The sequence below is a fragment of the Alexandromys fortis genome, unplaced genomic scaffold (genome assembly GCF_014885135.2).
Source record: "Alexandromys fortis isolate MF-2015 unplaced genomic scaffold, M_Fortis_MF-2015_v1.1 scaffold_11, whole genome shotgun sequence".
Classification (NCBI taxonomy): domain Eukaryota; kingdom Metazoa; phylum Chordata; class Mammalia; order Rodentia; family Cricetidae; genus Alexandromys; species Alexandromys fortis.
In genome coordinates, this window is record NW_026067912.1 from 1480928 (window position 1) to 1497049 (window position 16122).

The window sequence follows — 16122 nt, forward strand, 5'->3', positions numbered from 1 at the left end:
AACAGGAAAGCTAAATGGGGTATGTTTAGTTGTCCTGTCCTTTGCACAAGTTGGACAACAGAGAACGTCCGGGGACTTTAAAATGCAGGTCTCAGGGCCCATCCCGGAGCATCAAACACCCTAAGCTGTCAAATGAGCTTTTGAAATAAACGGTTAATTTTTGTACTGTGTTCCCAAGGTTGGCTTTGTTTCCGAATAATTTATCCCTAATTGTTTATTTTGTTGACGTTAGATCTCAAATTCAGAAAAGACAGTAGATGTCAATAGGAGGGGGGAAATGAGAACTTATAAATAGTATCTACTTCTCTAACAAAAGGAAAGGGTCAGAAGACAGCCTCAACCTATCAGCTGCCTGTGAGGCGGAGCGAGGCCTAAGTAGGTCACGCCTTCGGCCACGCCCCCGCCTCGCGCCACGCCCCCTGCAGCTCTCCGCCGCTAGTCGATGCTGCTCCCTGGTGGCCGCGGCTGCCCACTGCGGGCCCTGAAACCGCGGCTGCGGCTGCGCAGTGCCGCCCTCTGCCGGCCCGGCTCCTTCCTCCCTCCCATGGGCCTCGGCTTGCGGGCCTTTCAAACATGGAGGAGCGCGAGTGGGGGGCGAGGCCGGCTCGCGCCGGCAGCCCAGCCAGCCCGCCCAGCCCGCGGCTGGACGTCAGCTCCTACAGCTTCGACCCGCTGCTGGCCCTGTACTCGCCGCGCCTGCCTCCCATCCCCTACCCCAACGCGCCCTGCTTTAACAACGTGGCGGAGTACGAGAGCTTCCTGAAGGGCGGGCGCACCGGGCGCGGCCGGGCGCGGGGCACCGGGGAGCCGGCCTCGGCGGGAACCTCCACCGGAACCTCCACGGGAGCCGGGACCGCCACCAGGAGCCGTCGCCGCGCCGCGCCCACCCCAGATCCCGAGCGCATTCAGCGTCTCCGTCGCCTCATGGTGGTCAAGGAGGACGCGGACGGCACGGCCGGGGCTCGACGCCAGGGCCCCGGGCGCAGCAAGAAGGCGCCCCGCAATGTGCTCACGCGAATGCCACGTGAGTGCTGCGGGGCGGCGGGAGGTCTAGGGAGGGTTTGTAGGGGTCCCCTGCGGGAATCTCGGGGGTGGTGGGGACGCGGGGAGGGTCGCCTGTGAGTCACAGGGGCTCTACACGAGTTGAGGACGAGGGAGAGTGACGATCCACGCGGGAAGATCTACACAGGCCATTGATCTTCACCGAGGAGTGTTCCCCGGTGGAGAGGAGCTGCAGAGGGGCTGCAGGAGTCATGAGGCATGCGGAGTGATTGTGGGGCTTGCAGACAGTTTGGGGAGCATCAGAGGTCTGCAGAAGTGATGAGAGGTCTTGGGGACCACTGCAGGCAGATGGGCAGGAGATGTTAGGGAAGTTGTGTGGAAACATACTGCCAGTCTTAAGGTGAGTGGGATCTGAGGGTCAGGAGGAGAGTGAGGCAGCGAGTGGATCTGTTCTCATAGCACGAGAGACATTTCATATCCTGGCATGGGAAGTGACAGCTCCGCCTGAGGTGCCGTTTGCAAAATTGCCTGCGGGGACTTGATCCACCTCTGTTCACGTTAACTAAATCACTACTGTTGGAATGCCGCAGACACAATGCCACCAACACACAGGTGCCGTTTTACAGCCACTAGCTGGCTCGGGCAGTATCTGCCAGGCTCAAGTTGCCCGGGCGGGCGTGCAGGTGATTTAAAATTCTGAAGATGTAAATGGCACAAAGGAATTTCTTGCAGCTTCCTAATAGATGCTCAGGTGAAGCTGTAAACAGCAAAGGTTCTAATGTGCTAGTTGGGTCTTGTGCAAATGGGATAGAAACAGCCTAGGGTTATACCAAATAATTCCGACATCTGCCCTGTGAACACAATGACCTAGTTAGCCAATTAGGGTGTCTGTAGCCAACTAATTAAATCGGTACAATGTCCAAGTGACTTCTTTCCGAACAGAGGAGTGAACTCGGCAAGAGATTTTGTTTTGATGTTCCTAGAAATATTTGTTTATTAAGAGAGAAATATCCTGAAAAGTTGTGTGCTGCTGCTGGTGCCTTTGTGGGAGACACACGGTACCAGAGCCTTCCTGCCGAGCTAGGATTTTTCAGAGCTGGCTTGCACAGCAGTAGCAGAAGGACAGAGCGTGCACAGTTCTGGAAGGAGCTGTTGCAGTGCCTTCTTTTGCCTATGTGGTTTTGCGCTGTTCGCTTGTTGAATTGCACCCAAGGCTCCGGGTGTCACATTTATTCCCATTTATTCCTCTTACTGCCTCGCTTCCAAGAATTGTCAAGGGAAACACTTGAGAGCGGTTCGGTTTTTTTCTGTGTTAGGACTGTGTGAAGACCAGCTCCATCTGGTTCTCTTGATTAAGTTCATTTCTGGAGTCAGGATCTCAGGGTTAGCCCCGTCACTGGAAACGTGAAGCAGTCGGGAGCACCATGAGAGATAGGTAGATACCACAAAGCCTTCAGAAAGCAAGCAAATGATTAAAGTCAAAGGATTATATTTAAGGAGTTTTTTTTTTCCCCAAGGGTCCTCTTTAGGATTTAAAGTTAAAAAAGGACATGCATAAAAAGTCTTCAAAAATCAAGTTATGCAGTATGCTTAACATGTTGCAGAGGTTGGCCCCTCTCACACATGTACGGGATTTACCTTGGTTTGAACACTGGCTTCATCTCCTTCCAGCTGTTGTATTTTAGGCACATCACACCTCTGGCTGGACCTGACTTTCCAACATGGTGATGAAAGCGGTAGTGACACCTGTCTGTCGCTGTAAGGGTTAAAGTGATCAACAATTTGAAACCATTTGCAACAGTGACATTCTCTAATGGAGAAGGTTTCCGCTATGTCTGCTGTCACTATCTGTAGGTTGACATAATTAAGGGTCAGAAGACTTGTAACCTCAGCGGACGGCTAAATAAGTGACCTTGAACAGATTACTTTCCTGCAGTGGAGCCTCTCTGTAAACTGGAGTGAGATAATTGTGAGCGCGGGAGGACCGAGCCTTCCCCGAGGGTACTAGAGAAAGTGCACCAGAAAAGAAGGTTAACTTTGTGGTAGACCTCCGCTGACAGCACTCCTTAGTATGTTGTTTACCTTTTGAAAAGGCTGAAGCAGTGAAAGTGAGCATGTCAGTCTGTTCATGGCAGCTCTCAGAACCTCCCCAGAGCGCTCTGTAGCCCAAACTCCGCAGGCAGCCCCTCAGGTCAGGCAGGGCAGTAGGCCAGATAGGACCTTCTGTTATCTGTGTGGTCCCTCCGCCCACTGGTGCCTTGAAGGACCTTGTTGCCACTCCTGAGGTTTCCACTGGGGAAGGTGGTGACTGGGCCCTTTTTGCTCCAGCACCTCCACTTCAGAAACTCTGGAGCCATCAACCATCCAGCCACTTCCACAGTTAGGGACTGTTCTTAGGAACTATGGGGACTTTTTTTTCCCTTGAGGCAATTTCTCTATGTAGCTCTGGCTGTCCTGGAACTCAACTCTGTAAACTGGGCTGGCCCTTAACTTGCAGAAATCTGCCTACCTCTGTCTCTTAAGAATGCTAGGGTTAAAGGCATGCACCACCAACACCAGCCAGCTGGAGCTATGGCTACTTTTAATGCTTCATATCCACCCAGGAACACTTTGTCTCAGCCACCTGGGACCTGTTACCTCAGGCCGTTGTCAGTCTGGCCACAGAAATCTCTGTAGCTGTCGTACATGTTTGCTATGCTCTCACTTCTCATCATACTGACTGACAACTGCCACCTTGGGAGACTGTGCTTCAACTCTACAATGTCCTCCTATAATAGCTCCAGGAGACACTACTTCAGCAACCTCTCTGGATGACCCCACCCATCTTGCAGATGTCCCCAGATGGGGGAGGAGGATCACCTCCTCTACTCATGACAGCCACAAGCGTGCTCAGTAAGCCTGCACGTTCTGTGTGACCAAGCGCAAAGTTGGCGGTTAGCAGACTGGGGGCCATGCTTGTTCTATGGACACGGCCCTTGCTATCCCCTCCCCCTCTGTATTTCCCTCTTCTGCTGGAACACTCGGCTCAGGTGAATCTTCATATGATGGTTTCATCGTCCACTTGTGCTCTTTATCTTGGGCAGAGCAGGCAGATCTGGTAACATGAAGAGCAGACAGTCCGAGGACGCTAGCCCCAGGCACAGCCAGCAGCAGCTAGAGGGTTGCTGGAGCGTTCAGAGAGTGGCTGGGAGCGGGGATTGCACAGGCGGAGCCAGTGAAGAACTGAAGGCGTGCTGAGATGATGAGTCTGTGGACAGAGAAGGGCAGCTGAGAGCCATGAAGATGGAGGAGCTGTAGCCAACAATCAGGAGGTATCAGTACCAACCGGCTGTGGAGGTGTGGACCTAGGAGAGCGGTCCTGGCACCTTACGCTTGGAGTTGCTGAACTAAGAATCCGTCATTCATGATTTCCATCTGAATACAGCAAAAGCACCCTCAGCCTATTGGGAGCGAAAGCACCTGTGTGTTAAGGTAGTGAGACTTAAATGATATGAGGGATGCAAAGTAAACTTATCCAAGGGCCTGGCTCTGGGAGAGCCTGGAGTGGCAGTGATGAGGAGGATGCTGTAGCTGGTGAAGGGAGCCAGGAGACCTGGAATGTGCCAATCAACTGGTAAGATTCTGGACCAAATTTGTTTCAGAAAGAGTACTGGGAATGCTGGGAAGGTCTTAATCCCTGACAGTCTATGGCTTGAACCTCTTGCTAACCACAAGCAGAGATGGCAAAGCTCATCTGGAGTTGGACAGATGTGTCTCAAGAGTACTGGCAGTAGAGGAAGAGATTTTGGAAGAACTTTCTTCAAAATAATGCGCACACACACTTCCATACAAAGTCTAAGGAGCCTGCCTCATGTCCATTTGGAGTCTGTCATGGAAATGGCTGGAAAAAATGTTCAGTGTTAGTAGAATTGAAGGCTCCTTTTTGCCTTGCTAGCGTGCTTTCATAGCTGGTGCTCACGTTGTATTTTGATCACTTATGGAGAGAAAAGAATGCTTCCTGGAACTACAGCTTATTGGATCTTTGAAAGAAGAGAAGTCAAAAGAACTTTACTGATGTAAGCAAGATCCTTGTGTTGCCGTTTGTTTAGTTAAGATGCGTGCTAGTTCCCTCTGTTTTAGGAAGCTACGTTAAGGCCCCTGGTTTGTTCATCTGAGAAAGACAACTTCCGCTTTGTGAAAGCGTGTGCCTGGGAGGCAGGGCAGTGCATATTTGTGCAAAGGGTCTAACAGAGACACTGTGATGCACTTAATAAATGGAATAGAGACCTGTTCCCAGAAGTGATCTAGAAGCTCACTCGTCCAATTTCATTTTACAAATGAAGAAACTTGAACTTATAAAGGAAAAGTCACTCACCGGCGTTACTCTGGGTAAGGTCTGGATGCTACTTCCATACCTGATTTTGGAAAGCCTGTGACATGCACAGATCCATGTATAGGCGTGTGCATGTGCATACACACATACACGCTTATCAAGGATCCAAAGCCATTGCCAGAAGACACATCAATGACCAGCAGCATCTCTGCTTCCCTTCTGAGGCTGCTGTTTCTGTCACTGTGAGGCCACTGTCACTTTGCCTCCAACTGTACCGGGTTACCTAATTTCCAATCTGGCTCATAAACGCCCACTTGCGTCTGTTGAGTCATTTCCTTCCAAGAGGATTTTCCTTCATTTGTCACGGTATTCATTTCTACGCCAACTCATGAATGAGGAAATCGGTTATCTGAACTCAAGTGCAAGGCTGTTCTCTCTTATACCCCTAGCAAGAATCAAGTTTTTGTTTAAAAATGCATTGAGGTCTTTGGGGGAAGTTTTTGTTTATTTGTTTTTTAATACTCAAACCAGCAGAGCACAAAAAATAAATTGACATGAAGAAAAACCTGTCATTGCCCCAAGCTTTGCAAGAGAATTTCTCATTCTGAAAACAAAAGCTTTCCTGCCCATTATTTCTTCTTTGCATAGTCACAGTGCTATGTTCACAAGATGCTTATTAGGACCCTCGGGAGCCAGATGTTCAGCAGATGCCCTTCAAATCCTCAGGTCCATATCTTCCCAGCATGGAGATGTATATATTTCAATGTACCAGGAACTTCAGGAGCTCCTGCAGGCTATACATCAAAAAGCTATTCTACAACAAAAACAAACATTGCTCCATAGTGCCATCCTGAAACCTAATATTGTCTATGAGAAACTGAAAAATAAAATTTTTAAATTTAAAAATATATAATTTATCTTAAAGGCAGACATAACAACATATTGATTAAACTAAAATAGATAAAATTACAAACATTGAAACAACTGTACATCTTCTGAACAGCTAGGCTTGAATTTACAGAGGTCTGCGTGGCTCTGCCTTTAAGCACTGGGATTAAAAGCGCGCACCACCACACCCGGTTCACAATTTTGAACTTTTTTGGTACATAATATAGAATTACTCAGATGAACAAGTCTCTACACCTGTAGAAATAAGTATAATGGTCATATTCTTAAAATACGGTTTTATTTTTATACTTATTTTTGTTTTTTTGAGGCAGGGTTTCTGTGTGTAGCACTGGTTGTCCTGGAACTCACTCTGTAGACCAGACTGGCCTGAACTCAGCTCTACCAGACTCTGACTTCTGAGTTTTGAGACTGAAGAGGTGTGCCACCATGCCTGACTTAAAATGTGTTTTTATTTTAGTGAGTAATGTTTAAAAGGCTCTTTTCTTTGAGGGGATAGCATGGATTTAGAGGCAGTATAAAGCACAGCTTTTTTTCCCTCAAATGCATGAATTGGCTTTTAGTTCACAAGAGGGTTGGCTCAGGTATGCAGTTCACAGAATTGTCCTGAAGAACACAGGACTGAGAAGAACCCAACTGCTGGTGTGAGCATTCCCCCTTTATTTCTTCTTTTGCCTGCAGACATTTTTAAAAATGATGGTACATCTTAGAATCACTGTCATGATCAAATAGAGGAGACATTTATAGATAGTGAAAGACTTAGATCTGAGTCATGTGTGTGTGTCTTTTCCACAGTCTGTTGGAATATGGCCTCTTTCTGAAGTGTGTTGGCTGTGCTAATTCTGCCGTTCACGAGGCTTCCAGTGGTAAATGTGAGGTTGCCTTGGCTGTGCCAGGAGTGCCCGGTGGCCTTGGCTAGCCTGCCGCTGAAGGCAGGTGTCGGCCATTGCTGACCCAGGCCTTCTCGTTTCAGTGCATGAAGGCAGCCCCCTGGGTGAGCTCCACCGCTGTATCCGAGAGGGAGTGAAGGTCAATGTTCACATCCGCACTTTCAAGGGACTTCGGGGTGTCTGTACAGGCTTCCTGGTTGCATTTGACAAGTTCTGGAATATGGTAAGTGCCTTTCTCAAAGCTCCTATGTGTCTAAAGGACATGGGTAGCCTTGTTAAGCAAAGCCCTCGGAAGACCTCAGAACTGAACTCTTTCTACACCTTGACCGTCCCCACTGAAAACAGCATTACTGCTCCTTTCCCTTAAAGCAGGGTGTTCAGCCTGCGTTGTGCTCCTCCCTCCCTGCCAGGATCCGGGGCAGTGTGTGGAGAGTTGTTTGTTTTAAATCACATCTGTTTGAGATGCTGGAATGCTGCCTTATAAGCACTGACAGCACACAAACACCTCCCTCCACCATCAACCAACTATCTTGTCCTACATGCCTTTAGTGCTAAGGTTGAGAGACCTAACCCTAAGGTATAATTATGTTATCATTTAATAATTCTTCTTTTTTTTTTTTTAGACAGGATTTCTCTGTGTAGCCCTGGCTTTCCTAGAACTACCTCTATAAATCAGGTTTTAGACAAAGTCTCACTATGTACTCCTGGTGGAACTCACTATATAGAACAGGCTGGCCCAGAACTTATGGAGTTTGCCTGCCTCTGCCTTCTGAGTGCTGCCATTAAAGGCATGCATCACTATACCTGACAGCCACTCTTTTGTTCCTTTCTCAAAAACCAAGGTGACACCCAGGTCTGACTGCTGACCTTGAGCACACACACCTCTACTGGAACCTGGTCTCAGAATTGCAGCCTTCCCGCCCATCTCCCTCCATGTCTGTTAAGAAAGTACAAGACTTTAGCCTGAGTCTTTATGGCTCCTAAAACCCTGCTTTTATTGTTTGTTTGAGTCAGTGTCTCTTATTATGTAGCCCTGGCTGTCCTGGAACTAGCACTCTAGACCAGGCTGGCCTCAAACTTACAGAGATCTCCTGCCTCTGCCTCCCAGTGCCGGGATTAAAGGTGTGCACCATCTGGCTTGAAACCCTTCTTTTAATTGTTACGGAATTTGAATCCTAGTGGCTTCACCATTTAGTAACTCCTCTGAGCCTCAGGTTTCTCATTTCAGAAAGAAGACTCACATGCTGTGATGATTTTATTGTTGATAGGAGCCAAGTTTCTCAGTTTGTCTTTCTGGACAGGATCTCACTCTGTAACGTGGATCCCATTATGCTGCCTAGACTGGCCTTGAACTTACAGCAGGAGAATAATTATTGTCAGTAGTGGTCGTAATTACTATTTCTTTAAATGTGTAGTTTGCATTTTTCAGAGTAATTTCCATTGCATAATCTCATTGATCTTGACAGTTATCCTGTGAGGCTGATGCTGATCTTGCTGGTGAGAACTACCTGGTGAACCCCAGGCTCACTGAAACTGAGGAGGATAAAGGAGTAGTCATGCTTCTTAGCATGGGTTAACAGCTGTCCTGCGGCATAACCACCTAGGGTTTCTGTTTAACAGTACACATGGGAATCTCTAATAGCCTTGGGGCTGATGAGATGGCTCAGGCAGGTAAAGTCATTGCCCAGCAAGCTTGAAGACCAGATCCCACTGGTAGAAAGCAAGAGCTGTCCTGCAGATTGTTATCTGACGTCTTTACCCACGTAGGACCACACACATGTAGGGTAAAAAGTCCAAAATCACTACCAGGGCTTTAAGTCCCACCAGTTGTCACCCTGAAAATCTCTACCCTGGAAAACTCCACCCCTAGAAACCCTATCTAAGCCTGCCATGTAGGGTAAAAGGTCCAAGCCCACTTTTGGATACTAAAACCCACCAATTCCCAAGCTCAAAAACTCACCAATCCATGAGCCCAAAATTCCACCCAGCCCCAACCTGGAAATCTTCACCCTGAAAAACTCTACCCCATAGGAAACTCCATATAAAACCTGTCTCCTGCTCAGTTCCCAGCTGCTTCTGGTCACTCTTGTGTCTCTCCTCTTATGTAATCTCTTTTGTGAGGTGTGTTGTGCAGTGTGCACAAGTTGTCATCCTTGGTGTTGTCGGAGGTTTCTGTCCTGCCCAGTTCCAGCAGTCGTTAAGTCCCAAAGAAATCACACAGATTAATCATAAACAGATTGGCCCATTAGCTCAGGCTTCTTATTAACTCTTATATTAGCCCATTATTCTTATCTCTGTTAGCCACATGGCTCAGTACCTTATTCAGTTGAACAGTCACATCTTGCTTCTTTTGTGGCAGGCTCACAACTGCATACCAAGCTTTCCTCTTCCCAGAATTCCCCTGTTCTCATTGACCCACCTCTACTCTCTGCCTGGCTACTGGCCAATTAGTGTTTATTTAAAATATAATTGACACAAGGCAGACAATTGTCTCACACCACCTTGGCTCCCAACAGCCCAGATACCCCCCACTACCCCCCACCCCCGCCCGCAGAGCTGTAACTCTTTCAATGGGAAAGTCTTCCCCTCACAGCTGTAACCCCAGATCCCAATATATTTAGGACCTTTACAAATACTGAGAGAGATCAGGAAATGGGAAAATCTCCCCCATTCCCTATATTTAAGCTTTCTCTTTCTTTAGCTCTAAGCCCTATTGTTTTGGTCTGGTCTCCCACCACACTGTGTAATTGTCCTGTCTTTTAAGTCACTGTTGATGGATTTGTACGTTTGTTCCAATGTCGGAGCCAGAGCCAGGGAGGGGGGAAAGCGAAGGAGTAGGCCAATTGCAACATACACACCCATGCACACACACACACTGCATCATCTTGTCTATAGCCAGGACTCAGACATTCCCTGTCTCTAAGGCTTCTCTCTTCTCAGCTTACCGGGTTCAGGTGTATCAGGTAGGAGTGGAATTGGGCTGTTTTGTGCTGTCCCCTTCAATTAAATACTGGCTCTGGAGTCGAGGTACAGCTTCCTCTCCTCTGGACCCAAGTGTGTTTGTTTAAAGGTTTCCTCTACGATCTCTGTCTCATACTAGGGGAGCCACCTGGCTCTGTGCCAGAGGAAGGAGAGGAACACAAAGAGACAGAGTTCCTAATGGGGACCATGCTACTCATCTCATCCCTTTTGGTTTTGTCTAACTCTAAAACTTTTGCTAAGGTAAAAGTCTTATCTCAAGATTTGTAAGACTATTGTGCAAACATTTTGGAGCTCAAGGGCTGGAGATGTTGGTCAGTGGTAAAATGCTTGAAAAGCCCTGAGCCAGATCCCTTCTTGGTCCTTCTCTGTTGTTGTTCTTTTTGTTTGTTTCTCTGTTTAAAGGCATGTGGTACCACGCTCCAGCTGTATAAATTTTCTCAAGATTTGTAAGCATATTGGGCATAATTAAAAAATCTGTAAACTCAGCCAGGCAATGATGATGCACGCCTTTAGTCCCAGCTCTCGGAAGGCAAAGACAGGTCGTTCTCTGTACAGTCAAGGCCAGCCTGGTCTATAGAGTGAGTTCCAGGACAGGCTCCAAAACTACATAGAGAAACCCTGTCTTGAAAAACAAAACAAAACATGTCTGTAAACTCTGTAATTAAAGGTTAACTTAAAACTTGTAACACTGGGGTTGACAGTTAAAAAAACCTATACATAGGTAATCTCAAAGGAAATGTAGCTTGCTGTTGTCACCCCACTGGGATGGAGGCAGCCACGTGGCTGACAGCCATCTTTGCTAGAGTTAGAAAGGATGGAATTTGCCATATGATTTCACTCCCATCTTGGTTAAAAGTGACCACATAGAATAAGCCAACCACAGAAGAATCAACTCCTCCTAGCTGTGATGCTCAAACTGGATGTTTAATAAGGGATTAGAGCTGCACCCTTGTGTACTCATATGCAAGACTGTACCTCAACTGCTAACTGAAATTTATAATACAAGCGTCACCTAGGTGGCATTAGTTTTAAAAAAGGGCATGGAAGGGTTGTGGAGAGCAACTGAGGCGTCACACTATATGGCAGGACTGGGGTTCCCAGAGCACACAGGAGAGGCTGTGGTGAATATGCAGCCCAGTTGCAATGAGAGTCTAAGGAAGTGTGTGATGGCCTGAGGATGTAGGGTTAAAAATATGAGATCAGAGTTCCAGGGCTTCAGAACTCACCAGTCCCTGGACTCTAGATCCACCAATCCCTGAGTTTAAAAATCCACCAGTTACTGAGCTTGAAATCCCACCAATCCCTACCCTGAAAATCTCCACCCTGGAAAACTCTGCCCCAAGAAACCTTATATAAGCCTTCCTCCCACTCAGTTCTCTGCTGCTTCTCTCCCGAGCAGAGGTAGCCACCCTCCATGTCTTTCCCAGTAAATTCTTGTGTGAGGTTTGTTGTGCAGTGTGACTTTGTGGTATTCCTCGACTCCCAACTGCCAGACTTCCCCTAAGAGCTGTAGCATTTGCTTTGGAGAAATCCTTTCCTCACAGCTAAGCATCCACCACCCCACAGACACAAATGTAAAAACTTTCTAGCTGTGTGCTAGTGTACACTTTTAATCCCAGTTCATCAGGGCAGAGGCAGGCATAGCTTTGTGATTTCGAGGCCAACTTGGCTTACAGAGAGAGTTCCAGGCCAGCCAGGTCTATATAATGAGATCCTGTCTCAAAAAAGGGGGGGAAGTTAGAATAGAAGGGGTAAAACAGAATCAGCCAAACAAAAAAACTTCACTTTTATTTTAAGAACAGCCTTATGTTTGTATTTTAATAAGCTCTCTGCATATTTCTGTGCACTGAAATTTCTCAATACCTACCATGGGGTTGTAAAGGCCTTGCCATTGTCAAAGAAGCTCGCCTAATATGCTGGAGGAAGCTTGGACATCCTAGGCAGCTGCATCGGACTTGACTGTCTTGTGACCAGGCTGAGTCACCTGTGTAGTTCTGTAGGTAGATGCTCTCTACCTTTATCAGTACTGCTATCAGTAACACTCTTCCCCCTTTCTTCTCTTGGGCTCCTCCAGGCCCTCACTGATGTGGATGAGACCTACCGTAAGCCTGTATTGGGCAAAGCCTACGAACGGGACTCTTCGCTGACTCTCACAAGGGTAGGCAGCTCTCCCTGACCTCCTGTGTGCCCACCCTGCCTTCTAGCTTAGATGCTATGGTCACAAGCCACTGCCTGGGAACCAGGTGTCCACATCAGAGTCTTAGTCCCTCACTGCACACTTCCAGCAGATCCTAAAGCACCTGCTTTTTCCCTGCATATGTGAGCCACAAGTTGCCTTCCAACTTCGTACCGCAGATATAAGGGGTGCCTTTTCTCTTTTCATAGTTATCTGAGTTTTGTCTGGAAATTGAAAAGTGACCATTACCTTTTTTTAAAAAAGTCAGTGCAAGGCGTTCACAACTGTAGCTGAGGACTCTGAACTTGGTGTGTTGGCAGAGTCAAATGGAGGTATTCCACAGCTAATAGTTGTCACTGCTTTCCTTATAGCTGTTTGATCGGCTGAAACTTCAGGATTCCTCCAAAAAGGAAGCAGATTCCAAGTCTGCAGTTGAAGACTCCACCCTGTCTAGATACTCCCAGACATCCACTTGGAAGGTGGCTTCAGTGTGGGGACGAGGAGACACTGACCGGGGCTCCTCCCACAGGCGCTCGCGCTCCGTCCCTTCCTCCCTGCAGGCGTCTGCGAGGGAGGGGTCCAGGTCTGAGCTGTCAGGGAGGACTACACGGACAGAGGGGTCCAGTGCGGGAGGCACCTTCTCCAGGGCCACCACCCTTTCACGGGGCACATCCCGAAAGAAAAAGAAAAAGCCCAAGGTGGATTACCAGCAGGTATTCACGCGACACATAAATCAGATTTTCATTCGAGGCGAGAATGTCCTGTTGGTTCATCTCGCACAGTGACCAGCTCAGCCCCACTTGACCCTTGGGTTTAGAAATAAAGTGCATGACCTGTTCCTTTGCCGTACCCTAGTACCCCAATCAAAGTGTGAGTCGCAGGGGTTCCCACTGGTCCTGCCCGTTCAGAGGACAGAGCTGGCTCACCCTCTGGAAGCCGAGTCGAGGGGAGGGCTGGTCAGCAGTCCTAAGCAGGCAGAAGCCATCCACGGTGTATCTCTTGCCGGGCTGTCCTGGTCTACTCCAGAGTCTCAAGCATAAGCTGTTCCCTTTGCCTCAGGGTCATAGCACAAGTGGAATCCACTCCGTGGAAACTGTAAGAAACGCCTGAGAAAGAATGATTTCATTTCTAAAAGCTAGTGCTCTGAGCACCCTGAGTCTGACCTAAGAACAACAGTGTAAATCGCCCGAGAGCCCTGCACCCATATTGGAACTGACCTTTGCTCTGCATCATTCTGTCTTGACCAAGAAGTGACATTTCTCATCCTTGAACATTAATAAGGTCTAGGAAAGTTACCAGTGCATGCAGGAGTGAAGCTCAGCTAGGTGGCTGCTCTAAGCAGTCCGTGGAGACAGCTCCGCTTTGATCCCCTCTTCTCGTGGGAAGGAAAGCAGAAGCTTGCCGATCTTCCCCTCACCAGAGGTGGCCTCTGCACATGGTGTACCAGATGGGACTGTGCCGTGCTTGTGGCTCGTTGTCCTCTCCGACTCCTGTGGCATGGTGCTAGTGTGCATGTGCTCTGTGGTATCACCCCGTGTGTCATGTGTCAACTGTCCTGATGTGACCTTCGTGTCTGACCACAGAGAGTTCTGCAAGAACTCAGTAATACCCATATATCACGTGGCTGAGAGTCCCCTTTCCAGGTGGGACTGGGTGGTTACTGTGAAAGAGGTCACACACTCTCTTTCCTGTGTCATGCCTGTGAGGCTCTTAGAAATGGATGGGTGTGTCCTAAGGGCACTTGGCTCCCATTTAGGCTCGAGTGACAGGAATACCAAAGGACCCAGGGATGCTCCTACTTGAATTCTGTCACAGTATGCTTTTCAGTCACAATACAGAATGGGCTACATCTTGACACAGACTGTTAGGCAATGTTGATTTTCAGAATTTTGTTTATACTTGCTTTATGTTAGATAACTTATGTTCCGAGTAGGAATAAAAAATAACTAGTCAAAATGTATGAATAGAACGTTTCCCTTGCTGGGTTTATAGATAGCAAGGATAAGCCTTGTCAGACGCAGGCTAAATAAAGTTATGTTAGCTGGACCACTGCCTCATCAGACAATGAAAAGTGAGCAGATGAGCCTCAGTTTCCCCATCAGACACCTACCTCACCAAGGCATTGTGGCAGAATTCTAGGAAGGTGGTTTACAGCCTCTAAGCATATCTAAGTGCCATGAGTAATTTTCCTCACTCTTGCATAGCTCAGTAAACATTCTCTTGTCCTATGAGCAAGGCGGGTGCTATTTAAGAAAGGTGTCTTCCCAGCTGTTGGCTGAGGTCCTGTAGCCATCCGCAGAGGGCCGTGAGAACTGAGCAGATGTGTCTCACGGCCTGTTCTTCCCTCCAGAGAGGAACTGTTCTCAGAGGAACATCTTCATTAAGGAAAGAGTGACTTTCTTTTTGCTGCTCCTCGACATCTCAGCCCCTGCTTTTCAAGCGTTGTTTCCAGAGGGGATTTGTGGGCTTTCTGTCTGCTTTCTGTTCACCTGCTTTTATTTCTCATCGTATCTAAGTTTGAAGGCAGGGCAGATGCACTGAGGGCTGTGAAGGTGTTGGGTACAGCCCAGGCTCATGATTCTTGTCTTCTGATCTAAATTCCCTTCTGCCTCCTGTGCCCGCTCTCTGTTCTCCAGTCACTCCTCAGGCTGTATCACCTCCATCTCCACCCGTGTTGCCTGTGTGGCTGTCCGTAGCTAGGAGCGGTAATGGATGCTCTTTTTTCCTGCCTATGTGGAAATGTGCAATCAAAAAGAATAGAAGGAATTTCTGTTCATCCTAGTGACCCACCTGACTTATTTTACACAATGCTAGTTTCATGTTGCTGTATAACTGTCCCGTATTTCTATAAGGATTGATTGATAATTTCCCGCTCATCATGACAGCGGTAGCTGTGGAAATTGTGCGCTCTCCCTTTAGATTGCCTCTACTGTTTAATTTGGACAGTGATCTGAAATGAATGCTCGCTAGGAAATGTGCAATTTTGTGCAAAGCATGGTATTTATTTTTCGATAAGTCAATTTAATTATTGCCTTTTCTTTATTATTGGAAAATTTTTCAAAAATAAAGAAAAATAGGTTCTAATGTATTGCTGTTCAAAAATGCTATCACATAGATTATAGTGAGTCACTGTAGTGACTGGACTGGGCTGGTTGTTTAGTGATAGGCCCAATGCTTGGTGTTCAGAGACCCTGAGTTCAGTCCCTGGCATGAATGAATGAGTGAATGAGTCAGTCAGTCAATAAAAGTTGCTATGGAAACAGCTGAGACAGAAAGACCCTAAGGAAAGGGGTTGGTAAGGCCGAGTACTAGCAGACTCTAAAAGACCCCTTTCTTCTGAGGAACCCAAGAATCGAGAATGGAGTAGAGCCTCCTCACTGGTGTTCTGTGGGGATTAGGGTTTTCTTTTGAATAAACGGTTTTGGTTGTTCAAACTAATTTTTAGACACCCAGATAATTCACAGAATATTCCTGTATTCTTGTTGAGGTCTTTTCAGGAGTGTTTGGCTTTGTTGGGTGGTGGTGTTACCAGCAATTATTAGTATGGCCAGTGCTTGGCTTGTTTTTTTTTGTTTTGTTTTGTTTTTCTTTTTTAATCTTTTTATTGTTTTAATTGAGCTATATATATTTTTCTTTTCCCCTACCTTTCTCTCCCCTCCCCTCCTACCCTCTCCCATGATGCCCACGCTCCCAATTCACTCAGGACATCTTGTCTTTTCTTACTTCCCATGCACATTAGATCCATGTATGTCTCTCTTAGGGTCCTCTTTGTTGTCTAGGTTCTCTGGGATTATGAATTGTAGGCTGCTTTTCTTTGTTTTATGTCTAAAAGCCACTTATGAGTGAGTACATAT

At 47.3% G+C, this 16122-nt stretch overlaps 1 protein-coding gene across 2 annotated transcripts; it reads left to right on the forward strand.

Moving 5' to 3' along the window:
• Positions 1–532: 532 nt before the first annotated feature.
• Positions 533–14314, forward strand: Lsm11 (LSM11, U7 small nuclear RNA associated). 2 transcript variants are annotated; one of them, XM_050138538.1, is made up of 4 exons: positions 533–1024; positions 7194–7333; positions 12167–12250; positions 12640–14314. In XM_050138538.1, exons 1-4 carry the CDS (start codon positions 574–576, stop codon positions 13051–13053), a joined length of 1089 nt encoding a protein of 362 aa, XP_049994495.1. In that variant the 5' UTR covers positions 533–573; the 3' UTR covers positions 13054–14314. The 2 variants fall into 2 exon arrangements, with proteins under 2 accessions (XP_049994495.1, XP_049994496.1); XM_050138539.1 differs by lacking the exon at positions 12167–12250.
• Positions 14315–16122: the final 1808 nt, after the last annotated feature.